Source organism: Rhinolophus sinicus, chromosome 17 (assembly GCF_057876585.1).
Source record: "Rhinolophus sinicus isolate RSI-liver-muscle chromosome 17, RSI-T2T, whole genome shotgun sequence".
NCBI classification, from domain to species: domain Eukaryota; kingdom Metazoa; phylum Chordata; class Mammalia; order Chiroptera; family Rhinolophidae; genus Rhinolophus; species Rhinolophus sinicus.
This window is the reverse complement of record NC_142517.1, coordinates 168,571,290-168,598,151: the sequence shown is the minus strand read 5'-3', so window position 1 is coordinate 168,598,151 and position 26,862 is coordinate 168,571,290. Positions and strand designations below refer to the sequence as shown.

The 26,862-nt window shown below is 34.4% G+C and overlaps 1 protein-coding gene across 2 annotated transcripts in view; it reads left to right on the top strand.

The window, feature by feature from the left end:
* Positions 1-26,862, top strand: part of CERKL (CERK like autophagy regulator) — a 109,789-nt gene that overhangs the window by 20,809 nt on the left and 62,118 nt on the right. The window contains exon 2 of one of the 2 annotated variants that reach the window (XM_074338817.2): positions 25,798-26,040. The exons of the other annotated variant lie outside the window; for it this stretch is intronic. Coding sequence (XP_074194918.2) covers positions 25,798-26,040 — 243 coding nt within the window. The remainder of the gene's footprint in view (positions 1-25,797; positions 26,041-26,862) is intronic. 2 annotated transcript variants of the gene reach the window in all.

The window sequence follows — 26,862 nt, the reverse complement described above, 5'->3', positions numbered from 1 at the left end:
TTTGGAAGCTCAAGAAGGTACTGTTTCTAGTTCTAGTACAGACTTTTAAAGAACCAGTGGAACAAAAATATCAAGGACTTTTGGGAGATTGTTTGATCCTGCAGGAAGGCAACATGAGGAATATTGTAAATGGGACTTGCAAATCTTACACAAGTTTCTCAGTTACTTTCATCTGTTCTCTCTGGGCTTGATTGCATCCCTTGCTATCTTGATTAATTCCCATCTAAAATAATTGTGTCCTCCCAATATAACTCTAGCATTCTAATTAACAAACTAAGCAATTAAATGTTTTTCTCCTTTTTGTGCTAAATATTCTGCAATGTTCACATGTGGAACATAGAAGCAAAAAAAATAAGTTCAGTTTCTCTGTTTGCCACGTTTTGCTGGATATTTTGATAAGACGATAGGACCCAGTGTAGAACAGAGATTCTAAAGAAGTTAGAACTTAAGACAAGTTAAGGAAGGTTGGTGTCTTAGTCTGCTGGGACTGCCATAACAAAATACCACAACCTGGGTGGCTTAAGCAATAGAAATTTACTTATTTTCCCATAGTTCGGGAGACTAGAAGTACAAGATCAAGGCACTGTCAGAGTTAGTTTCTGGGGAGGTCACTCTTCCTTAGCTCGCAGATGGCCAGTTTCTCCCTGCCCTCACACGGCCTTTCTTCTGTACACACATGGAGAGTGAGACATCTCTGGTGTTTCTTCCTTTTGGTATAAGGACACCAGTCCAATTGAATTAGGGTACCACCGTTATGACCTAATTTAACCTTAATTATTCCTTAAAAGCCCTATCTCCAAATATAGTCACATTGATGGTTAGGGTTTCAAAACATAAGAATTTTGGGGAGACACAATTCAGTCCATAACAGGTGGATTTACTATAGTACTCCTTTGGCTAAATCTTTTTCAAGACTGAAAGTGGGTTTTACCTCCTCTCTTCCAGATTTCTATTAATAGTAAGGTGAGGTTTGTTTTCGTTTGATTCTTTGTGATTTTTAATATAATGGTTAATGCATGGCTATTTACTTTTAAATTATATGTCATGCTAAGAAATAAGAATTGTTAGGAAAGTCAAGTGAGCTAAAACATGTTAAAATTGTTTGGAAATATGGGTTATTTTTTACATTTTATGTAGATTTCCTCAACTCTAAATCTCTGTGAACGTGGGTAATCTAATTAGTCTAAATGCGACCCAAACAGCAATCTTTTAGTTATATAATAGCAACTCTGAAAGATAGTGAAATACATTTGAATATTACTAACACTGTTAGGAGTTTGCTTGTCCTTCTAATGTATTTTGAAAGCATGATGAACTCATTGCTTCAGTTTTTTGTTTATGAGTACTAATGTTTGGTAAGAGATGACCATATCTCATTACTTCCCCCATTTACTAAGGGATTATTTCAGGTTTTGGTACTAAAATTAATGTTCACTTATCTCCGTATCTTCTTGGTGTATCTTGCCAATGAATAATTATGTTGTATATTTGGAAGTTCTTTGGACTATCAGATTGTTGGGGGAACCTTAAAAAGGCTATTCACAGAAGTGATTTGGGTCAATATTGTTCTGCTTTTTCCAAGTCTGTACAATTCACTTTTGTGGTGCAATCAAAATACTGACCTACATTTTAAAAGTACAACATTGCCCTATCTGTTATATAAATCCGCTGTGCTATTAAAGGGTGAAATACAGAAAAGAGGTCACCAGTATTATTTTCTCTGATGTCCTTGATTATAGTTGCTTGTTTTTTTTTTTTTTTTGTTAGACTGTCTGCTTCTGAAAGATTAACTGAAGTAAAAAATTCACTAAGATTCCTATATGAAATCATAATAAGATATTTCTCAGGATTATCAATAGTGATATTGAAAAATGATACAGTATCTGTCTTAAAATTTATCTAAATAGGGACCGAAAAGAGTTAATTCTATTTGGAAATATTTAAATTAGAATTAGCTTTTACTTTTGATGAATACTGCATTAAAAAAATCTGAATATTTAAGCTTTTAATACTTCACCCATTCTCCCTAAAGTGGATATAGATGCGTGTTCTTACCTTGGTTTGGTAAGGCTCTGAACATGCAAAGCAACAGATGTTGTACGCAGCATAATTATATGTATCCTGGAAACACATCTTTATAGAGTGGGATTGGTTCCTGGGAAAACAAAAATTTGGCAAACAAAGGGCATTAAATTGCTGATCTCAGCAGTAATTACCTGGAGTAGGTTACAATAATCTTGTGTACGTGGCAACTGCATTCATGTATTGGAAAAATAACATAATTCTAAAATACATTAAAAGGAAAATGGACTATGTAAACTTCAGCTCATCCATCCCCTTAAAAATCAGGAAAAGCCCTCAATTTTACTTTTTTGGAAAGTTCTTTTGACAACTTTTTGGAAAAGGTGTCCAGGAGTCCAGATCTTACCGTATTTCCCCAAAAATAAGCTAGCTGGACCATCACCTCTAATGTGTCTTTTGGAGCAAAAATTAATATAGGATCCGGTGTTGTTTTAATATAATATAAGACCACGTCTTATTTTAATATAAGTATCATCTTATATTAAAATAAGGTGATGTTTATATTATATTAAAATAAGACTGGATATAATATAATATAATATAATATAATATAATATAATATAATACCGGGTCTTATGTAATATAATATGGACTTATATTAAAATAAGACCGGGTCTTATATTAATTTTTGCTCCAAAAGACTCATGAGAGCTGATGGTCCTGCTAGGTCTTATTTTCGGAGAAACAGGGTAATATATTGAGACTGAGGCTTTCAACCATATTTTTGTAGGTTACTGCCTTTGTTTTTTTATTATGCCCCCTGAAAATAGTGTTTTAAACAAATGAACTGACCCTTGATTTGCAAGCATCGAAGTAACTCACTGAAATAAATTGGGCACTCTGAGATCCATGGTTACTTGTATTAACAACTGTACAAAAGCAGTGGTTTCTGTAATTTTGATCTCTTCGTTTCAAGAGCATCTTAAAGCATCCTTTCTCCTTTCCCCCATTAGATAAAGCAAAGCAGAGCTACTTAGGTCCTTGTCATGGAAGATCTGGAATTAATCTGAAGGTCAGTTTGAGAACCACTGTATAAACCATTTCTTAAATAGGTAGCCACAAAGTTGTGGAGGTCCTTACACAAATTTCTGAAGTTGATGGTGTTAGTTTTTGCAGTCTGAAGCTTTTTGAATAAGAGTTTGTTAGTAGTCACGGTTTAAACAGCCAGTTTGCACCAAGATCATTTAAATATAGAGTTGTTTACATTTTGTTTTCCACAAAAAGATTTTGAACACAAATGAAACCTTCAGAATAAGACCTTACATTTTGAGACTATTCTGAAATAATTGTGCTATGGGTATTATTTTGTGTATCTTAGATGATTAGCATGTATTTCTGTTGTTGATGATCTTACAGACATGTAATCTAGTCTCAAATTCTTAGCAACTCCTTCATGTGTAAACTGTTGCTCTGGTATAGTTTTCACATCTGTTGAGAGGCTGAAATGGTGAATAAGGAAAGTGGCATATTTCAGGGCTGGTGTGCTCTCACAGCATCTAGTGTTTCAATACTCAGTCAGGGCAGTGATGTGTGCAGTGTTTCCTTCTACTCAGAGGGTGCACAAAGGTTTTCCTTCTCAGCACAGCCTATATTTCTGTAATAGAATCCAGGATCCAAAGAAAAACCACATGATGATGAAACCAGGTGATTGCGATCAAATTTCTGTGTCATGCTACATAATCGTTAGTATTTGTCTAAAACATTGTCATCCTATCCTGGAGTGGAATTGATGAAGAACTTTGCGTTTTGCATAGGGTACATAAACCCTTTCAGAATCAATGCAAACTGAACTTGATACATTTCCCAAAATATTTGGGAAAATATTTGTACCTACCTAGGATCAATGAGGGTAGCAGTGGCACATGAGTCAACACCTGGTAATTGTTTCCTCTTACTATTATTTCTAATTAATTTTCCCGTTCATTATTTTTTGTACTCTGTCAATTCCTACTTTTCTCCTCCTAACCTATTCCATATATTTCTTATGAAATAAGACCTTTGTACCAATGGAGGTTTCCTAGTCTGCTTTGGGGAAGGCACTTAGGGTCCCCCCTACTAACAGGAGTTACCTTTGTAAATTTGAGACAAGGCCAGAACATTTTGTATTCTAAGTGTAAGGTAGAGGCATACTCAGATCATCCCTGTCTACTACCATTCTGTCACACATGCCTACTTTCGTGGTTTATCTGATTCAGGTACTGATGTGGTGACTGCAGATGGTGTGTTGAATTAGTTCAGATAATGTAATAATTATCATCAATAAAAGGAGCAAACACCTATATCTCACCTCGTATGTGCCAAAACCTGTTAAAACCATCTTGTATGTTAACTCACTGAATCTTCAGACCAATCTTTGGAAGTAGGGCTCATTATCATCCCCATGTTCTAGATGAGAACACTGAGGAAGAAGACTTCAAATAACTTCTCCGAGGTCATACAGGTAGTAAGAGGCAGAGCCTGGATTCCAACCCCTTTGATAAGAAGCCATGCTTTTCATCACTGGTCTCTGTTGCTTTTCTCTGGTACCTTTTTCTTAATAGACACAAGTTCTGCTTTTCTGAGGCTTCAGAAAGACAGCAAAAGGTAATCTGAAACATGAGCCCATTCTATGGAATGAACCATATCCTCTCAAGGCCTAATTATAAAGCATATAATACAATTGTAATTACAGGGTAGTTTTTTATATGTACCTCTAGCCTATAGAACAGAAGAAAAGAGTATGAGCTTTAAAGTCCAGTCTTAGGTTGCAATTAAGGCCCTGTCATTTACATCTGTAATCAATAAGCCCCTTCACCTCTCTGAGGATCTGTTTGGTCTTTTCTAAAATATAGAGACAAGGATGCCTATATATTTCAATTTTTACCCTAACCTGAAAGTGATTTATAGTTAAATGAAATAAGTGTCTGATTTAGTGCCTAGCCAGGAAGGCACTTGATCCCTGTGTTTCAGTACCATGCTATTTACAGTGAAAACTGTAATAGCTTCACTGCTTCCTTGCAAGGCAGGTAGTACATTAATGGAATGAATAAGTGAATGAATGAATGAATGAATGAATGAATGAATGAATGAATGAAATAATTTGGAAAATATGTAGAGTTTTATTTCTTAGTATTAATTTTATTCCTACTGAGTACTTGGGAAATAGCTTCTGAATATAATGTTTACTCTCTAGTCAGCCATTCTTAGCTGCTTAATGGAACTTAATGAAGGAAGCAAACAATTGAAATAGAGAACTAATTTCAGGTAATGTAAAAACTACAGGTTTGAAATGTGTGTGTTTTCTGATTACATATGTAAATTGTACTCAGTGTAGAAAGTAAGCTAATATAGAAGAATATGTAAAAGAAAATATAAATAAAAGCCCATTTATCAGAGTGAAATTTAGTTCTAATTTGACCTTTTAATGCTGGACCATTTTTTTAATGGAGGCCTTTATTGGGGGGGGGGTTATCACTTTGTGAGGGGTATAAATGTCTAACTATTATAGTGTATTGTACACCTGAAACTAATAAAAATAAATAAATACAATAAAAAGAGGCCTTTAGAGCACATGAATTAATCTGAATCTATGTTGAAAAGGTCCTCTTGGGCAGAAGACAAGTATGATGAATAGAGAGACAGATTGGATGATTGTTTCTTAAAATCTCCAGTGGGTCCCAGTGTCCTTTTGTAAACCAGCAATTGAGAAATAAGAATATGGTAACATTCAACATCATGGTTAGCTACCGAAATGGGCTTCCACTCTCCAATACACTAACTGCTACAGTGAAAGAATCATAACTAATCATCCCTCAAGTCTCATTATTTAGGTCAGAAAACATCGTGCGTATGGTAGGCACTTACATTTTAAAACAAAATAGATTATTGATTAAGATACTTGCCTCTACAATTTGTAAAGCAGTATGATCTCCAAGTAATCTTCAGTATCCTAGGAGAAAATGTTAGCTTTAAGAGGAGTTCTTCAAAATGAAAAATGCAGTTAATCTAATGTCACCATTCTCTGCTGAATATTAGGGAACAGAAAATAGATCCCAGATATGGTGAGGGTCCCTGTGTGCTTAGTTCTGACTGGAAATCCCTGATGCAAAGGGAGGAGCCAGATACTGGTCCTCTGCAGATAATCAAAGGGTCACCTCTGTGGTTGTCGTTAAGACCTGGCCACTTAGCTCTGCCCCCTTTCTCCCTCTCTGATTTCTATGAAGATTTCACCGTTTAACCCTCAAGAACTGCTTTCCTTTTAAACATGATTGTACCACAACATATGAGAAAGTATCCAGAGTTCCTCTCTGAAATATTTAGGGAGCATATTGACTTTGTTAGGCTTTTTTAGAAGTTTTGATTCTCAGTAAGGTTGATGAGTGGACATGTTTGAGAGATTTGGGAGAGAATGGGAGAAGGCAGGCCTCTTTTTGAGCAAGCCTGATGGACCCGTAGTTAAGCAGGCCTAATGATTGTCCTGTACAATTAGGCACGTGGCACCTGGTGGGTCACTGACCTGAACCAGCAGCTCGAGGGCTGTTGTTCTCTTCCCCTTATGTGACTTCTCAGACTTCATTTTTGTTCATGTTACTCCAAAGCTTTGGTTTTCTTTGGGTTCTTTGGTTTTCTTGATTTATTATATCACTTTTCACTTCTGCAGTTTCTTTTTCATCTTATTCTTTGTCGTTTCCCATTTTCAACATTTGGAGAGCCATTAAGAAAAGTAAACTAACAGGAGAGGAGACTTAAACACCAGTAAAATGGGGTATAATAGTATATTGTTATACTATTGAGGGTGATTGAAGGATGGGTTTCTGGAATCAGACTACCTATTAGAATTTGGGCTTTCTCAGTTCCTGTGTGTAGAACAAGCTATTCAAGCTGTAAGTTTATCTTCCCCACCCCCATTGTAAAGTGGGGTATAGCGATAGTACTGAGCTTACAGTTCTGTGAGGTTTCTGTGATCTAATAAATATAAACCTGTTTGCGTTAGCCTCGAATGGAAATTTTTTGTCTATTATTAATATTCATTAAACAGCTATTGTAACATTTTAGAGCTGAAAGAAACTTTAGATTGAATATTTTTCATCTTCCTCACCAAGGGTAAGTTCCTGTTTTTCATCTCTGCTGTTTCTTTAACACCTAGAACAGTGTCCAGCAATGACTCAATAAATATTTGAATAAATGAATGAATGAATGAATGAATGAATGAATGAATCTACTTCATTCCTCTTATTTTTCGGATGAGCTATCAAGCTCAAAAGTTAAGGCATTTTCCTCAAGATTGGTGACAGAGCTAGAGCTAAAACGAAGGTTTTTACTCCCTACTCCCAAACTAGTGTTCTTTCCCAGAAGACTATGACATTGTCTCAATATTTGTTTATTTTGTATGGTAAATTCATAGGAAGCTGTGCGTAGTGTAAAAGGATGAGCTTTGATAATAGGATATTCTTGGAATCAGATTCTAGCGTTATCATTAAAATCATTGGCACCCTGCTTCCTTAAGTTCCATACCCTCATCTCTAAAGTGAGATAATTTTTACCTTATAGAACTATTTTGAAGATAATTTGAGATAGTCCATGAAGAGCACTTGGTCCCATTTGTTTGCCCTCCCCCAATTTTCTATCTGGACTTAATTAAATATTCAGTCTACATTTTTCTCGTTCTTTCTTGAATCTTCTATAATTAAGGTTTTGGACTCCCATCACTCCACAGCACACTTGTTGTGGTCAGTCCTCATCTGACTTGACCTATGGACAGAATGTGACAGTTAGGTATACCGTGCTCCTGGATACTTTTCTTGCATTGACAGATGTCACTATTTCGGTTCTCATACCCCTCTAGCCTGCCCCTTCTGTCTTCTCTCTTGGTTATCTTCATTTTCCCATGGCTGTCCTCTGACCTCTTAGTGTCTGCTTCCATTCTCTCTGTGGTTCAACCTCTTCTAGTTTCTGGCTTCAAATGCTATCTAAGTACTCATGACATTCAAATTTATATCTGTAGCCCAGACCTTTCCGCAAAATTTCAGATTTATCAATCTAACTTAAATATTAACTTCGAGGTCTAACAGATTTATCAAATTTACGTCCTGAAACAAACTCCACAATCCCTCCCACAACCTCCAAATATGCACTTCCTTTGAAGTTTCCCATCTCAGTACATGGGGACTTCATCGTTCTAATTGCCCAAGTCAAAAATACTTGAAAATCTGCTAGATTCCACTTTCACTCTGAATCTACATCCAATCTGTCAACAAATCCTGTTGCCTCTTCCTTTGAAATATACCCCAAATTGAGCAGCATCACTGCCACCGTCTTGTTATGAGGAACCATAATTTCTCATCTGTATTGTATAAGTCTCCTTCCTCGTTTCTCTATTTTTCAATCCCCTATCAGTCTATTCTCCATGTAGCAGATAGAATGTTACTTTTAAACTGCACATCGGTTCATATCATCCTTCTGCTCAAAATCCTCCAACGACCTTACATCTTATTGAGGCTAAAATCCAAAGCCCTGACTGTAATCTGCATACCCCTACATGGTCTACCTGCTTCCAACCTTTCTATTCTCATGTCTTACCCTTCTCCTCCTCTCTCACCAGCTCCAGCCACATCTTACTGTTCTTGCCGTGTGTGTGCTCTTGCCGTGGGGCCTTTACACTTACTACTCATCCCTCTGCCCAGAAACCTTTAGAACCAGCTATGTGTTAAAAATTCAGATATTTACTGCTTTTAGAAGGATAATTACAGGGTACACACACACACACACACACACACACACACACACACACACACATATATGTATATATATTTATAAGATCCACAACTGGCTTCAGGTAGGATCCCATAATCACACTAATTAAATTTCTGAATGAAACATTAAGAATATCTTTGCTAAGTGAGATACATACTTAAAATCACACTGTCAATTTAGGTCCAGTTTTGCTACAACATGAGGTCAGCTAGGTTTTGCTGCCAAAAGATTTAAGAAAAAAACATACAGTTTTAAGAGCTTTGGGGATTTGGGGATTGCAGATGGGGTATTCTGGATGTGTACCTACATGGTTTGCTCCCTTGTTTTTTTCTGATCCTTATTCAGTGATTATTTATTGGGTAGTCATGGAAGATCTCTATCTAAAAGGCTTCTCTCTGTAAAACAAGTCTGGCATGTGGAAAGTGTTCAGTTTCCAATTACTGAAAGGAGGAATGACGCTCAAATCATTTTTCACACACATATGTTACTCAGAAGACAGTGTGACCAGTTAAGAATAGTTAACCGTTATCGAAAACAAAGTAGTATTTTATTAGCAATAGTAAATTCAAATGCGTATTATTATTTGGAAATCTTAGAAATATTTAATGGATGCAACATCTGCTGACATAAAACTCATGATCTACTTTAGTGCCTGGTACTCTTACCAGTTGGACTCTCTTTCATTGATCTGTTATTGATATGATATGTAACTTTAAGTCGAATTTTAGTATAATTTGATCCTTTTCTGATTGCCCTGTGTATTCAGGCATTTTTAAGCAGTTGATCAGGAATATTGCCCTGATATTTTAATCTATTTAAAATTAAGACTTTTAATACTCATATCCATTTTGAGTATCACTTAAAAATTAATTAAATAAAAGATAGTGATAAACTTTCATAAAAATCACCTGAAATTTTAACATTTGTATCCCTTTCATAAAGGGACTCATTTCTCTCGAAAGAAAATGCAAGTAATTAAGTGCTGTAATAATATTTGTCTTAGTTTTGGTTGAATATCCACAGAAGAAAGTTAGGCATGGGTAGGAATTATTGTAGTACCACTTTTCCCAAAGGTTCTCTAGGAAGAAAGATTTTATGTACTTCCAGAAATTAATCATTTTTCTCTTCTTTTGAGCTTTGAGACCATAATTCCATGTTTCCCTGAAAATAAGACCTAGCTGGACCATCAGTTCTAATGCATCTTTTGGAGCAGAAATTAATATAAGACCCAGCATTATGTTATGTTATGTTATATTATTATAATAATACCTGGTCTTATATAAGACCCAGTCTTATATTATACAGTATTAAAATAAGACCAGGTCTTATATTAATTTTTGCTCCAAAAGACGCATTAGAGCTGAAGGTCCGGCTAGGTCTTAATTTCGGGGAAACACGGTTGTATTCAAATTGCTAATCTGTTTTGACGGCTACATAAATTGTTTAACGTTTAAATTCAGTCAAATTTGTAATTGTATAATTTTTTAGAACATTTGAAAAATTAAATTTAAGAAAATGAGAAAATGTAAGTGTTATATAAAGTTTTACTACATTTAAAAAAATTGGCTCTTGATCTACAGACTGAAATCCTTCAATCATGAATTTTTATCGCTTTTCTCTCATGGACTAGATAGAGCAGATGTGATTTTATTTTTTAATTCATATTATGGGGAAAGCTTTGTTTGGGTTTTATAGAAATGATTTCATTTGTTATAGTAGTGAGTGATACTTCAGATGCATAAGAAAATGCTATTTTAAATGCAAGTAGTAATTTACTTGCAGCCTTAATCTTAGCACACATGCCTTTTAAGTAGTCAGTATTTTCGAAAGACTTTATGTGGCTGATCACAATGGCTTATATTCAACAGTGTCATGAAATGAAATAAACATGGATGCCTCTTCTGCCACAGAGGCACAGGTGGACATCTTGGTAGCAAGCCTCATGCGGTGTGACACATGGCACAACCCAACATGGGGGCAGAGAGCATGCAGCTTGAGTTAGGAGTCATTTTATGGATGCTTTGTGGTAGATTTGTGTTTTTCTGTAAAACAGCCGTTATTTAAGACATTTACCTAGTATGATATTTGTTTTTTTAATTAAATGTTTATTATCATTTCTTAAAAATAGCCAAGACCTGACTAGAACAACCAATTGAGAAGGCAAAGTTTTTCTACCCTGCCCCTTGCTATCTATATAAATGATATTTTTGACTCTGCCCTTTATAATGTTGGCACCCTGTGCATATTAGATGTAATCAGGGCTGAAAGGAAACTTGAATCCATCTGGAAGCAATAAACTTTTCTAAAAGACTGCACAGTGTTATTTAATCCTGTGACTTCTTACTGTGAGTGAAATTAAGGTTTGATGCAGTTGTGTCACATCATATTGATATCAAATTTATCTTTCTAAAAAAAAAAAAAAATCCTGACAGTAATATTGCAACCGAGAGGAGAAGGTGGCTTGCTGTAATACTATAACTGCTTTTGCTTTGATTACATGTTATGTAGTGTAGTGAAATAAATAAAATACGCTATCTGAAAATTTTAAGTTTTTCCTAAAATTTTCACATTATCAGGTAATACTTTCTTACCTTTACCTTTAATTTTGGCCTTTTATCATAGTACTATATGGTAGAAACTATTTTAAAACTTTTTATTTGGGAACACACTTATTTAAATACCAGATATGTAGAATGCAAAGGTCAAGCACTGAGTATATGTTCATATCAGACTCTTTGAATAAATTTAAATCTTTTTCAGAAAAAAAATAACTTCTAATTTCTACTACAAAATGGCTTTTATATTTTTGTTTTACATCAAATATGTAGGTAAAGGATCATATTTTGGGTGAATAGGAGCCTAAATCGTATGAACTGACCAGCATAATTTAGTGTTTGTGTGTGTTTATTAAGATAATTTTTATTTATTAAGATAAATAAATATCTATTGTGTGTGTTTATTAGATAATTTTTTTCCTTATATTTTGCCTAACTTCAACTGAAAATAATTAGGAAATTTGACTACATTTCATAGGTAATTTTTATTTTTTAGTGAATCAATTCTCATTGGATTTACTTAGCTAGAGTTTTTGAATTCCAAAAACAAATATATTTGTCAAGTATATGCTTTTAATGGTGGAAATGAAATAAAGGCACATATCTCCCCTGTGCCTAGCATATTAAAAATAAACATGAACTTTGTCTTGAATGTTAAGTTGGATTTTTTAATAAAGCCATAAGCTATGTTAAAATTGTTTATCACTTTTCTTTGGTCTCCACTAACTCTAGGACTGCAAATCCTCACCACATAAATACATAAGGGTTTTTACAAATACTTTTTAGATCATGTCAAATTCTGTGTATTTGTTTAAAGTTTATTTTTGTTCAATGTAAATAGCTTCTGGCAATTTCTCTTTATCCTCCCTTTCCCTCCTACCCCCGCCCACTGCACCCCTGTGGTTTCCTTGACCATAGGTGTGCCTCCTCTGGCACGAGGAAGGTGGACCGATGATAAGTTCAGATGTCCTGTTCAGAGGCTGATTAGGAGAATCTCTTCCAGTCCATTTTTGGATAATCAGGATGGTGTCATTCTGTTTCTAGCTCTCTAGGCTCCTGAAATGAACTTCTTCCCTTTTGGTACTACCAGTCTTCAACAAGTAAAAATTACTACTTCCTTAGTCTCTCATGTAATCGTTCTGCTCCCTTTCAACAACACAGGTCTGCCTGTGCTGTGTTCAAATACCCTGGACTTTGAGTAGTTATTCTGAATAATTTCTTGTCTTCTTCTTTTTCCCCCCCATAAACTTTATTGGGGAATATTGGGGAACAGTGTGTTTCTCCAGGGTCCATCAAGCTTCAACTCGTCCTTCTATGTAGTTGTGGAGGGCGCAGCTCAGCTCCAAGTCCAGTTGTGGGAATTAAACTGGCAACCTGGTTGTTAAGAGCTCGCGCCCTAACCAACTGAGCCATCCAGCCACCTAAGAGCAAATAATAACAGTCTTGAGGGGAAAAACTGAATGGGAGTGGTGTAAAAATGAGCCTTTCAGCATTCTTCAGTAGCAGAATCCTTCCGATTATCTGGAGGGCTGTGTGTTATCTTCACGGTGATCCCTATAAGTGATGGGGGGTCTGACTTGTACAGGTAGTGCATTGATTGATAGTAATGATGGAGGTGAAAGCAAAGTCCATGTGACTATCTTTGAGGTCCTCAGAGAAAAAAGAAAAGAGTGTCAGTGAGTCCTTTTGGACTGTGAGGTGTGAGGGCCTTTATCAAGCAGAAAGCCATACCCAGGTGTTGTCCTTAGACTCTGGTATTAGAAGCTAGCGTTATGGCTGAGATCTAGTCCTATTTTCACAGTCCAGCAAGTTTCAGGCCATGAAAGGTAAAGAACTCCTTAACTTTTGCTTTAATAAAAACAGTTGTTTTATGGAGATTGTTACCTTAATATTAGCATTTTAATACATACAGGGTGCCAAAAAATTGTATACACATTTTAAGAAAAGAAAAAAAACTGTATTAAAATTATGCTGATGGTAACCACTTTGAGCACCTCTTGTAATTGTAGAAGTCAAATGTGACTTCTTTTGTTCATCTTTTGTTATCAGAATATATTGAGTATTACAATTTTAATACACTTTTCCTTTCTTAAAATGTCTATACTTTTTTTTGGCACCCTCTCTACATATAGACATGCCTGGAATGTGGTAGATGTTCAAATACTTTAAACAGAAGAAGTAAACTTTTGGGCTTAAGCTAAATTATTATAGGATCATCTTTCTCTAACCCTTTCCTCCATCAGCATTTTTTAAACCACCATTTAATTACTATGGGAAAAAATGCATCAACTTTAAAGGGCTTTCAAAGACCTTTGTGCCTTTACCCTCTGGTAACTTCGGAACTTCTGATATGTGACTAAATCTCAGCTGAGTACTACTGTGCTGTAGGAGGTCAGAGGGACTGGGAACTAAAGAATGTCTCTTTGAAGGAGGGCCTTAACAGTGCTTTGACAGATGGTTAATGTTTGAAAAGACTGGAGTCAAGAAGGCCGTCCATTTGCTGGGAAATGAAGGAGCAAAGGTTCAGAGGTGGAAATGCGTACAGTATGATTAAGATATTATCTGATTGATTGTAAATACAGTCAACAACAAAGTTTTATGAGAAGCCTAGCCTGTATTTGAAGCGTTGAGCTGAGTGCTGGGATACAGAGATTAGAAATGAGAAAGATGAGGAAGGTATTGTTGAAGTGAGTTGCCGAGAAACTAGAAAAAGATCAATTGCCATACTTCTGAGGTTCATGGGGTGGGTATCTGTACAAAGATCATCTGGTATGATATATACGAACAACATATCATATATGAACTGATATACATATCTGAACTGATTATGCCAATAAAATGACTAGATTATAAGACTAAGAAGAATCAAATAAGGTCATATTTACCATTGGTGCCCCCATTTATATTTTTTCCTAAGGAATTGAGATGGCAATGGATATACACAATGACAGATGCAACTATATAGATAGTAAAATCAAGGAATAAATAGTCCCAACAGAAGTAGCACATTAGTGCTCTTGCTGAAATAAAAAATGGCAAAACCCTATCACGTTGCATGGTAAAGTCATTCTATAGAATATAGAATATGAATATGAAATTATGAATTTTGAAGTAGTCTTTTCACTATTTCTGATGTAATAGGGACTTGGTGAAAAGCTAGTCCAAAATATTAATAATCAAATCTTAGTTATTTGACACAAAGTGATGAAAGAGAAAATGTACGAATCATGCCATCTTTTGGTTGCATTTTCTTAAGGTTATGCCTATCTTCAGGATACTATATACCATGGGTTCTCACGCTTTTGGACTTGGGACCTCTTTACACTCTTAAATTATTAAAAACCACAAAGAGCTTTTGTTTATATAAGTTATACTCGTTAATATTTGTTGTAGTAGAAATTAAAGACATTTACAATATTAATTCATTAAAAATAACAATAATAAGTCCATTGCATTTTAATATGAATAGTATTTTTATTTAAAATAATTATTTTCTAAAACAATCAAAAAAGCAATGCTACTTCCTTTACTATTTTTACATATTTGTAAATCTCTTTAATAGAAGTCACAGCTTTCTTTAATCGAAGTCTTCATAGAAGAAAGCGGAAGGAATTCTTAAGATTGCTTCTGCAGTCAGTCTGTTGTGAATATATTGTTTGGTTAAAGTGTATAAGGAAAATCCAGTTTCACGCAGATGTGTATTTGGAAAAGGAAAAGTATTTTAATGATGTTTTCAAATAACTGTAGATATCCTTCTTTGACACTACAGCAAATCTTAAGTGCTAAATTCTTAAATGTTAGTTACAATGTGGAATCTAAGAACCTATCAACGAACCTTTGCTAGTCTATTTGTCTTGCATTTTGAATGAATTTTTTACTCATGCATGATTTTATAACGTCCTGCATTGACTATTTGGAAAATCTTGTGTACTGAGTTATATAGATCTTCCAAATGTTGAAACATTTTATTATACGATATTTAAAAAATATCGGATACATTAGTATCACCGCCCGTTCATCAGGAAATTCTTTAAGTATTGGGAATCTGTCCAGTTCATTGTGGCAGATAAAAGTTTCACAAAATTATAATTTTTGCTTGAAAGCTTGAATTTTATCATTGACAACAAACATTCTCAGTTGTTTTTCTTGACTGGCTAACTTTGCTTATTTCCCAGAAAAATGTTTGCCAAATATTCATGTCTGAATTCCGTAGTCTGTCAGTTGATCACTCAAATAAAAATGGTCTTCCACAAAAACCAAATAATTCAGCTGCAACTGAAATGGTATAAGTGCTTTTCCTGGAGAGAACCATCACTTTCATTTGTAGCATAAATGCTTTATGCATATTTCCTATTTCATTATGCATAATATTAAAAAGAAATATACTCAAGGCTAGAGATTTAATTTTTTTTTAAATTAAAGTATTACTGCTTCATCAAGAACAATTAAGCAAAACTGGCTTTTTAAACTGAATTTGAGGTGGTAAGGAATGTAACAATTATTAGCAAAATTTGGTGTCACTGCCTTGATGCATGCTGATACCAGTCTTAAGTATTGCCTTTACACTATCAGCGAAAATGTCAAAATGGTGAAAAAGGCAAATATCTTTAGTATTATTACAAAAATCATTTTGACCCTGTATATCCTCTGAGACTACACATTGAGAATTTCTGATATAAGTGTTTGATTTAAGTATTTAAATGATTGAGTTAATTTGCCAGTTTCTCCTGTCAGTATACAACAACAGTATAAGTATAGATGTATTTTATTAAGAGTAGAGATTTAGGGAAAAAAAATGATTTCTATGTGCTCCCCAAGCTATTTGGAACATGAATAAATTTTGTGTCAAAAAAAAAAAAAAAGCTTTAGAATAGAAGATTTTCTATAATTGGAAGTCAGACTAAATTTTCAATTATACTGATATTTTCCAAAATCAACTTTATGTGGCATTTATGATTAAACATAGCTCATGTAATTTAAAATTGTTAGTATCACTTTGTATCATAGGCATTAAATGTTGGTTTAAATACAGAATTACATGTTTACTGTCTACATTTCAAATCCTCAAACTAAAGAGTAACCAAATTTTTTGACTGATTAATTTATTTTGGACTTCAAGCAAAAATACCTATATGTCTTCAAGCACTTAAGTTCTTTAGAGAAGTAGCTAAGCTGTTTATCCATGATAGAAATAACTAAGTGGAAAAAAATTACACATAGAAATTGAGCATTAATTTTTTTACTTGGTGTGATGAATATGTGACTTGGGTATTTGGCAATTTCTCTCTGTTTCTCTATGTAAATGATAAGTTTCTAGTTTCCTCTATAATTTTACTGGGTATGGTGCTATTTTTTTGTCACTCTTGATATGTGTATGTATTTAGGAACTTAAACTTTTCTGCTGACAAATGTTATGTCATAATTGAGGAGAGTAATGCATTGTGATGCATTTTTCAGTAAGCTACAGGAGCAGCCCTATTTGTTTAAACCCTGGTTTAACCTGATTATTAACAATTAAATTGTGTTTTCTTCTTACAATTAAAGTGTATTCAAATTTATTGGTCCCTTGCCTCACAGATTTATCTCAGTATGTGGTGTATTCAAACAGAATTTTGTATTTTTAATTAGGGGATTAGATAAGTAATTCTGAAGAGCCAAAAAAAAATTGTTAGACATCACGTTGCTTAACCATCTAATATACCATAAATGTCTGTATACACTATGTTGTGGGAGTCATCTCTCAGGCAGGCTTGTTTTTCAGGCAGTATTTTAAAGAGTGGACATGTGCAGAAACTGTGAGCACAATTAGCGCCAAGCAGATAAATCCAGCTCTAATCCTGTTTACGGTCTGCATCAGACAGATGTGCCAAGATTGATTTAGACAAGCCCTAGGCTTACAGTAATATTCTTAAAAGTGCCGTTCTCTGTTCTATTTTTGTTAAACCTTTGCTAAATATTCTTAAGTGTTGTTGGTTTTACTCTTCTTATTAACCACTGTAACCTACTTTAAGCAGGTCCTGCTTTGCTCTCATGGTGACAGGGTAATCTGCCAGGAGAGGTTATCTTTATTCCCTGTAATTAAATTGACTTTTCCCCCCAAGAAAATACAACAATAGGAAGTGGGTGCTGAATTAAATAAATAGCATGATATCCAATAGACATATACTTAAATCCCCTGCAAGAACAGATGGTCCCCTGTATCTCTGTAAGTAATGTGAGAGGACAGTTAATGTTCTGAAACAACTAGCTATAACCAATACGATACTAATGAACCAATAGATTTCATATAATAAACCACATGCCACAAAACCAAACTATATGTCATCTGGAAGGTTTTACTTCTCATAATCTGCAAAAAAAAAGTGTCTCTAGGTGATTTCTATATTTTTTATCTACTGTTATCAAATATTAATTTATGGATAAAGTTTTACTTCATACTTTTCACCAATAAAGGTATATTTTACATTAAGATAAAATTAAAGTTATATTTAAAGTACATGCCCCAAAGTATGCTCTTTATTTTTTTAATGCCTCTTTTAACATACTATCTGCAGGCGTTAGGTCGTACATGGAAATGTAGCTTTTGCCTACAGTTATGAAAACATTTGCTTTTATGTGTGGCAGACACTGGTTGTACAATAACAGGTTGCTAACAGAGATCGAAGCAGCTATCTCATAAATGAAAAATTAAGCAGAAATAATAAGACCTAAATTTATCAGCATTTATAGATAAAATAGTTTATAAGTAAACAATATTTTTCTGATTCACATGGAGAACAGAATGAGTCATTCTTAAGTTACTACTACAAAGGAGTGTACATAAGTGCTCAATTTTTATATGCCCAAAACAATAGTCTTCTCTGTGAATAGGGTTTCTTTTCTTTCTTTTCCTCTTTAATCTTATTTCTCATAAATATTTGTATATTCTAAGTGTGTCCCAAAGAGTAAGATATGTTGTGGGGGGGGGGTGGGTGGGTTGAAGAGAAGCAGTGACCTGCTGGGATTTTCAGTTTATCCCACTATCAGATGATCTCCAGAACCTTCAACTTCACTGTGGGTTAGCCTGAGGGCTTTCCACCTAGAAACCTGAGGAACCTTTGGCCTTAGCTCTCTTTCAAGTCTAGGAAACCAAGGGCCTGCTGGTTTCCCCACAGAGCCAGCTGGTCTGCTACTTATATCTTAATTTCAAAAACAAAACAAAGACTAGAAAAGCACCACCTAATCTGATGACTGATGAAACAATAGTTAGTTACAAGCTTTTAAAGTAAAACATTTTAAATTCAAATTCACAGAATTCTAAGTTTTAGTCCTGAAGACCGTATGCAGAACAAGAAAATAATTTTCTGTAAAACTAATATTACACGTACCTTCACCTATGTTATGAAACAGTTATATTCAAAATGAAGTGAGTCCTGTGATTAGAGAGAACTGGGCAGATTTTCTTATGTAATGTAAATGATCAACATTGCAGAAATGAACAATAGAGCAGAATTTCTATGTAGGAACTTGGTACCTGAGAAATTTGTATAGCTGCTGAGAAAAATAGTGTTGAAGAACATTCCCTATGTTAGAAATTTGTAAAAAGCTATTCATAGATATCCTTATTTTCTTTTCAAATAAAAATAAGATGTTTTTTCTAAATCTGTAATTCTTCTTCGTCTTTTCTAGTCACATTGGCAAAGAGGCCATTCATGTGAAAACCCCGAATTTGAAGCTATAGGTAAATGAGGAAAAAGAGATTGGAAGCCTGAGCGGGAAAGCAGGAAATACCTCTCAGCGAGTTACAAGTTACAGGGATTTTCAGAATTTTCACTTCTGTGAGCTCTTAGTTGTTATAATCAAATCTTCCATCTCCTTGAAGGTCACCTCAATTTCTGATGAAATACTCAGTTGTTTGACACATTTATTGTCTTGCTGGTTTCCTAAGAACTAGTTAGAGACAACAGTGGTTGGACAACTGGTTTTTAAGTTTGACCAGATTTAAATCAGAGCCAGAGGGTCAGATGAGAGTGTGTTTACTTGAAGAAGGTCCTAATGTAGGTCCAACATTGGTAAGGAGTTGTAGTAAAAACCAGTTCATTTGCTTGGATTTAAATCTTGAAATCTTCCTCCTACCAGATGTATGACCATGGACAAAGTTACTTAAACTCTCTGTCCTGAATTTCTTCTCTTTTAGGAAAATGCAGTTATTACATAGGGTGGTTGTTGTGAGGATTAAATGAGATAATACATGTAAAGTGTTAAGGGTCATGTCTGGCATATAGCACATGCTCATTAAATATTAGCTACCCTTACATTTTAGGAAATGGAATTTAAAAAATTAAACAGGTAATAAGAAACTATTTTAGGATGAGCAAAGGAAACAATATTTTTCAATTAATTACAGAAAATTTTCATTGTAGAAAAATGAGAAATTCATATACACAAACTAAATCACAATCTCACTATTCTTCCAACTTTTATATGCATATTCATATATATGTGCATATGAAAATATATATACATTATGTGTTAAATAAATACATACAAAACAGTAATGGAAATGTGCTATACTATTGTAGACATGTTTCTAATCAGATTTCTATATTTTAATGGCTGAATAGCATTCTGTTATATGAATATATTTTACAGAACCAATACTCTATTATTGCACATTTAGGTTGTTTCCAAGTTTCACTCAAATAATGCTTGGGTAAGCATTCTTTTAGCTAAATTATGCATACTTTTTATTCCCTTAGGGTAAATTCCTGAAAATAAATTGCTGTATCAAAAATATGCATATTTTCAAGCGTTTTCCCTTTTCACATTTAAAAAAGTATAAAATGTAATGCTGATTACAGAAAGGGAAAACTATGGAGGTTTATTAGAAAAAATTAATCTCATATTCCCTACCTCATATCTCTCTTTTAATAGATAACCAATGTTAAGTTTGTTGTGTGTTTTCTACTTGGGTTTATTTCATCTCCCTTTAACGAAAGGTGTGATCAAATCCCTCAGATTGCTTTGTAACTTGCTTTGATTCCACTTATTTATACCTTTTGACATGAATGTCTCTCCAGATCAGAACACAGAGATGTACCTTGCTCCTTTATGAGTGCAGAAGGCTGCCATTCAACCATCCTCCTATTGAAGAGCATGAATAGTGCTTCAAATAGTTTTGCTATTATAAATACTGCTGCAATTAACATTTTGAAATCTTTTGATACATATTCCCAACTTGTTCTCCAGCAGTTACCATTTTTGCATTCCCACCAGCACAGGGACTGGCTCCCTTTACCCACACCATCGTTGAGCATTATTTTTGATCTTGTGCCAATCTAAAAGGCAAAAAATGGCATCTTGTTTTAATTTGCATTTCTTTGATTACTAATTAGATTGAACTTTCTCAGATGTTCATTGGTCAATTTGCATTTCTTCTTTTGTGACTTGCCTATCTTGGGTCTTTTATGTACTTTTCCACTAAAGTTTCTTGATTAGATAGATTAATTAACTGTCATATGTTACAAATATTTTTGCCCAGTTGGCCTCTGCTTGTGACTTCTATTTATGGGTCTTTAAGACTTTATAAGCATTAAATAACTTTTATGTTAAGTAGCTCAGTCTCTGTATGTCTGCCTATACGTCATACTTAGGGCTTTACTAATTTATGGTTATATATAAAGTTTCTTTTAATCTAGAAGATAATGAGATATGGCTGTATTTTTTCTTTTTTTCAAAAGATTAACTAGTTCTAAATCACCTTTTACTGAATATTTCCCACTGAACTGAGATGCCATCATTATCACATTAGTGACTTTTTAAATGTATACAAGTATTTCCTTGGACCACTCATTTATATAATCATAGATATTTTAATTATTATAGCTTTACAAAATATTGTCTTTGATTGGGCATGTACTCCCCTTCATTACTGTACTTTTAAAACATTTTCTTCATTAATGTAATATGTTTATTCCAAGAAAATTTGGAATCATTTATTAGGTTCCTTGCCCCTCACATCAAAGAAAATACATTGAGATTTTGATTGGGATTGAATTGTAAGTAGTTATTAATAACTAGAATACTGACATGAAAAAATATGTAATCTTGGAACTTGGTATGTCTCCATTCAATTCTTTGTCTCTCAGTATGTTCTGAATGACTCCCCACTCCCCATATTAGTCCTGGATTATTTTGCTAAATTTATTCCTAGGTGTAATATGCTTATTTGTATGGAATATTTTTATCCTCATTATACCTTCTTCTCAATATTAATATATTTGTAACAAACTTCTTTACTGAATATTCTTTTTAGTTCTAATGATTTTAAGTTGGTTCTTTTTGGATTATATAAATACATTATGATATCATTTATAAATGTTATAGTTCAGCTCCCCCTCTGCCCCTTCCACTGCAATTGGTTGTTTTTTATTTCTTTATTTTTTTTTTAATTTTTTAAAATTGGGGAACAGTGTGTTTTTCCAGGACCAATCAGCTCCAACTCGTTATTTTTTCAATCTGGTTGTGGAGGGTGCAGCTCAACTTGAAGTCCAGTTGCTGTTTTTCAATCTTAGTTGCCGGGGGCACAACCCACCATCCCATGCAGGAATCAAACCAGCAACCTTGTTGATGAGAGCTTGCGCTCTAACCAACTGAGCCATCTGGCCGTCCCTCTGGAAGCTCAGCAGCAGCTTGTTGTCTTCCATCTAGCGGTGGAGGGCATAGCTCACTGGCCCATGTGGGAATCGAACCAGCAACCCTGTTATTAAGAGCCCGCACTCTAACCAACTGAGCCATCCAGCCATGCCTTCAGTTTCTTTATGTATGGAATTGGTCAGAATGTCTAGAATAATTGGGAATAGTAAGAGTGATAATAAGTATTCTTGCCCTGTTTCCAGAAATTCTTTTAATTTTCACCACTAAATTTAGTATCTTTAAATTTGCAACTTACAAGAGGTTTTAGATTGAAATAGTCTTTGAATTGTTTACTGACAAAGTAAAGCACACATGGTAAAACATATTCAGATTATAATACGGGACTTAGAGTGAAAAGAGTTTATTTCTTCCCTTTTTTTTTCCTTTTCCTCAATGGTTCTTTGCTCCCTGCCTTCTTTTCTTCCTTCTTTCCACCTTCCCTTGGAGCTCTTATTTGTAGTATATTTAACTACATAAAAAATTGAATTTATATGAGACACAAGGTCATAACCAATATAAGATTAGCCTAAAAGTATATATTTTCAACATATACATATATAATACAGGACTAAATTTAAGAATATCTGAAGGACTCCTACAAATTAGTAAGAAGTACACCAACAACCAAATAGAAGTAGGGAAATACATGTATAGAGGAAACTCTTTTAAGAAATACAAATGAAAAATTAAATGAAAAGATGTTCAACTTCATTAACTGATTTTTAGAAAAGTACACGCAGATTTAATCAAGTATAAAAATAGTTGTAGGTAAGTGATACAACTTAATCCTGCACACATTCAACTATATGAAGTAGACACCCAGCTGCATCCGTATATGGCAGGCATGCTTCTTTCCATTTCATAGGGAACCGTTTACTATGCAGTCTATTACATTTTATAGGGTGAGGATTTGTAAGGACTTCTGACAGGCCTGCTGCATTTCATTCTTGAGGGTAGAGGAAGGTTATCAGATCTCTCTGGTCCTTCCCAAGTGTTCTAGAGACCCTGGTCATATGCCTACCTGTTCAACAAGTACAAATATAATAAGTTCATTAGTTATATTACTGATAATTTACTGTGAAAGAGCTTGGTTGCCTTTCTATATCATATATACTGTCCAGCTTTTAGTTTCTAATATATTCTTCCCTAAAAGGAACTAGGGCTTCTGGAGGAATCCAGATGAGCTTGAAACACTATGCTGTTATAAGAAAAGGTTATTTCCAAGACATCTGGCAATTGTAACAAAGGAGCCAGATTGGAGAAACTCTCACTGGTCAGTATGTGACAATTTGGAGTATTAAAATAGTACCAAGAATTTTAATTAATTGAAAAGGTGATTCTGCAAAGGTCATAACTTCACATTATATGATGAAAGGGAACAAACAATCTAAAATATGCTGAAGAAGCATTTTCAAATGTGATCTAGGATCCCTTTAGGGAGTTAGTGAGGTCAAAGCTGTTGCATATTTCTAAGATCTTATTTGTTATTTTCACTCTCATTCTCTCCCAAGGATACAGTGGAGTTTTCCAGAGGCTATGCGATCTGTGGTGACATTGTTGCCCTGATGGGTAATGGAGTGTATGCTTTGTATTGTCGTGTTTTAAAAAGTCTCAATTTTAATGTCTAATACAGTAACTATTGATAGATATAACCTACATAAATAAAAGTTATTTGAGGTCCACAGTATTTAAGAATGTAAACGGGTTCTGAGACCAAGGAGTTTGAGAGCCGTTATACTAGAGAAAAGTAAATCTGACCAACAGAGTTTCATCCATTAATATTTACAGAAAAGGCATGGGGTGAATGACTCAGTTCATTAAGACATGTGGAACATTTTGGCTTATAATGATAGCATACTTTCACTTTTTTGATTAGTTTAAATGACGAGTATAGTAATAGCAATGATTGTTTTGTTTTCTAAGACATATAAATGTTTCCTGTTGAAGTGGTACTTGGAGGTTATTGAATTTCAGATAGATCACTGGGTGACAATGTATGTAGACTATATGCAGACCTGAGCCTGAGCCTTTTGAGGAAATGACAGGCCTGAAAAATTGAGTTTCGGTTTACCCCATCCCACCACCATAAGCATTGAGAAAAAGGATTCTTTGTTTCTTTTTTATTGGTACTGTGTGCTTTGTGAGCAATTAGGCTATATAAGAGTTTACAGAATGGTTGGGAGAGGACAAAAAATCTCCCTGAGAATGCCGAGAAGGAAATTCTTCAAGTACCTGAGCTTCCTTGCTCCTGCTTGAGAATATCGTTGAGCCTGGTTAAGGGCTAAGGAAGCTGAGAGAGGGTCTCTGCTTTCTGGGGCTGTTTTAGTGCTGGTGTTATTTCTGTATCGGTTTCTATTGATTACTTTTTCTCCTATCATGAGTCATATTTTTTGCTTCTTTACAGAAAGATTTTTGATTTTTGATTGACTAAAAGATATTTACCACTTAGGCTTACTGAATATTTTGGTATTCGTATAAAGATGCTTTAGTTTTGTTCTAAAATACAGTTAAGTTATTTGGGAACACTTCAATCCTTTTGAGGCTTGCTTTTAAGCTTTGTTAGGTGGATTCAGAACAGCCTTTAGTCAGCTCACTGATGAAACAATAACTCTTCTAAGTACTCTCCCCACTGTCCCATGAATTTCAATATTTTTCCACTTAGGCTGGTGTGATCTCTGAGCATTGTTCTCTGTAATCCTTCAGGTGGGCCTTTCCCTGGCTTCACACACATGCTGATCCACACTCAGCTGAGAGTCAAGGAGGACCTCTTCAGATCTACAGAGATCTCTCTGTGGGCAGCTCTCCCCTTTCTAATAATTTGCCCAGTGAATTCGAGTCGTGTTGGCTTTCCTGGACTCCTAACTCCTCCTACTCAGAGAGACAACCAAGCTCTCCCTGGGCCCCCTACCTGCACTATGGCCTGAGGCAATCCTATGGCTCCTTTGTTGTCCCGCTTCTCAGCAGTCACTGCCCTGTGCCACCTCATATCCAATGTCTGAAAACTGAAGTTTCCTATATCTTGTGTGCTTTTTAAGTTGTTTCAAACAGAAGGTAAAACTAGTCACTGTGGTTCCATATTGGCCAGAGTAGAAGATTTAGAAACATTCTTTCAACAGTATAAGACATTCCTATTTTTGAGAGTCAATTGAAATGTCCTTTACTACAATTATTTTCTGATCTGTGGTTAAGCAATAAAATTTCATGCCTCTATAAAATAAAGTCTGATTGTGGTAACAATGCAAATGGATCTTTCTTTCTAGATTGGCAGGAATTCATGTTTTCTGCTCACAGTAATCTTACTCTGCTTCCGTTTTGCACATATGTTACTTTACCTGAAACATATATTTCCTTTGAATGTTGCCATCAACAACCTGTCATAAACTCAGTCCTGTTAGTGAATTCTGTTCTTTACTTTACTCTGTGCCTATTAGTACCAAGCAGCTTCTTGTGTGATACTGAGTGATTATTACTGAAATGTTGCTTTATTTATGTTTTTGAATTCTTCATCTATTGAATATCCTCAGGTTCTGAATGCCCTATGCCTTGTGTGGCAGGGACTCTCTTCCATTTTGCTGTTTCATTCTTGGGAAAATAGGCCCAATTTTTCTTTCCTTCCCATCTCATATAGGGATTGATATAAAGGACAATCATTAAAATTACAAATGACAAAGATTTTCTGGGTTTTCAATATTTATTATTCATTCATATAAGATATGGACACAATGGTTTTGATTGGAAAACTTAATCTTTTCAGGTGATTCCAACAATGATGTGTTACCTAAAGAAGAATTTATTGAAGTCAAGGACATATTCTCTGTCAAATTGAAACGGCGTTATTTTGCTAAACAGCACATAAACGGTACTTTATTGGGTATCACACTCTTCATCTGTTTGAAAAAGGAACAAAATAAACTAAAGGATTCTACACTTGACCTTATTAATTTAAGTGAAGACCACTGCGACATATGGTTTAGACAGTTCAGGAAAATTTTGGCAGGTAAGTACTCCTTATGGGAATTTTTAATGACTATAGTTTCCTTGATGTTGGTTATTATTCTAAACATGATGTTGTATTGATGAGCACAGTAACTCTTGATTATGTTGAGGTAGTTTCCTTGTAATACTAGTTTGTTGAGCATTTTATTAATGACAGTATTGAATTTTATCATACGCTTTATCTACATCGATTGAGATGATTTTTTTGTCCTTCATTCTGTTAATGTGGTATATTACATTGTTTGATTTTCATATGTTGAGCCATCCTTGCATTGCAGGAACAAATCCCACTTGGTCTTGGTGTATTCTTTTAATATGTTATGGAATTTGGTTTGCTGTTATTTTGTTGAGGATTTTTATATCAATATTCATAAGAGATATTGGTCTGTAGGCTTTTTTTTTCTTTTTTTAGTAGTATTTTTATCTGGCTTTGGTATCAGAGTAATGCTGGCTTCATAAAGTTAGTAAGTAACTCTTGAATGACCATTTCTATGAAGAAGCTTTGGTAATTTGAAATAACACAATTCTTAAATAATTTAGCTTACTTGAGAATTGTTTGTGAGAGCATATTTATTTTTCTATTAATGCCTCTTGAGCTTATATGAGAATTTATTTTCCTTATACCTACACAGGGATGGCAAGTTCGTGTATGTACTGGGTAATGAGAATAACAGTTTTTTGATGGTATTAGGTTGGTGCAAAAGTAATTACTTTTTTTTTGCAATTTTTAACCTTTAAAACTGCAATTATTTTTGTGCCAACCTAATAATATTGAAGTTGTTCATTTCAGAATAGATTTTTCTAAAGGTAGATATCAGAGAAA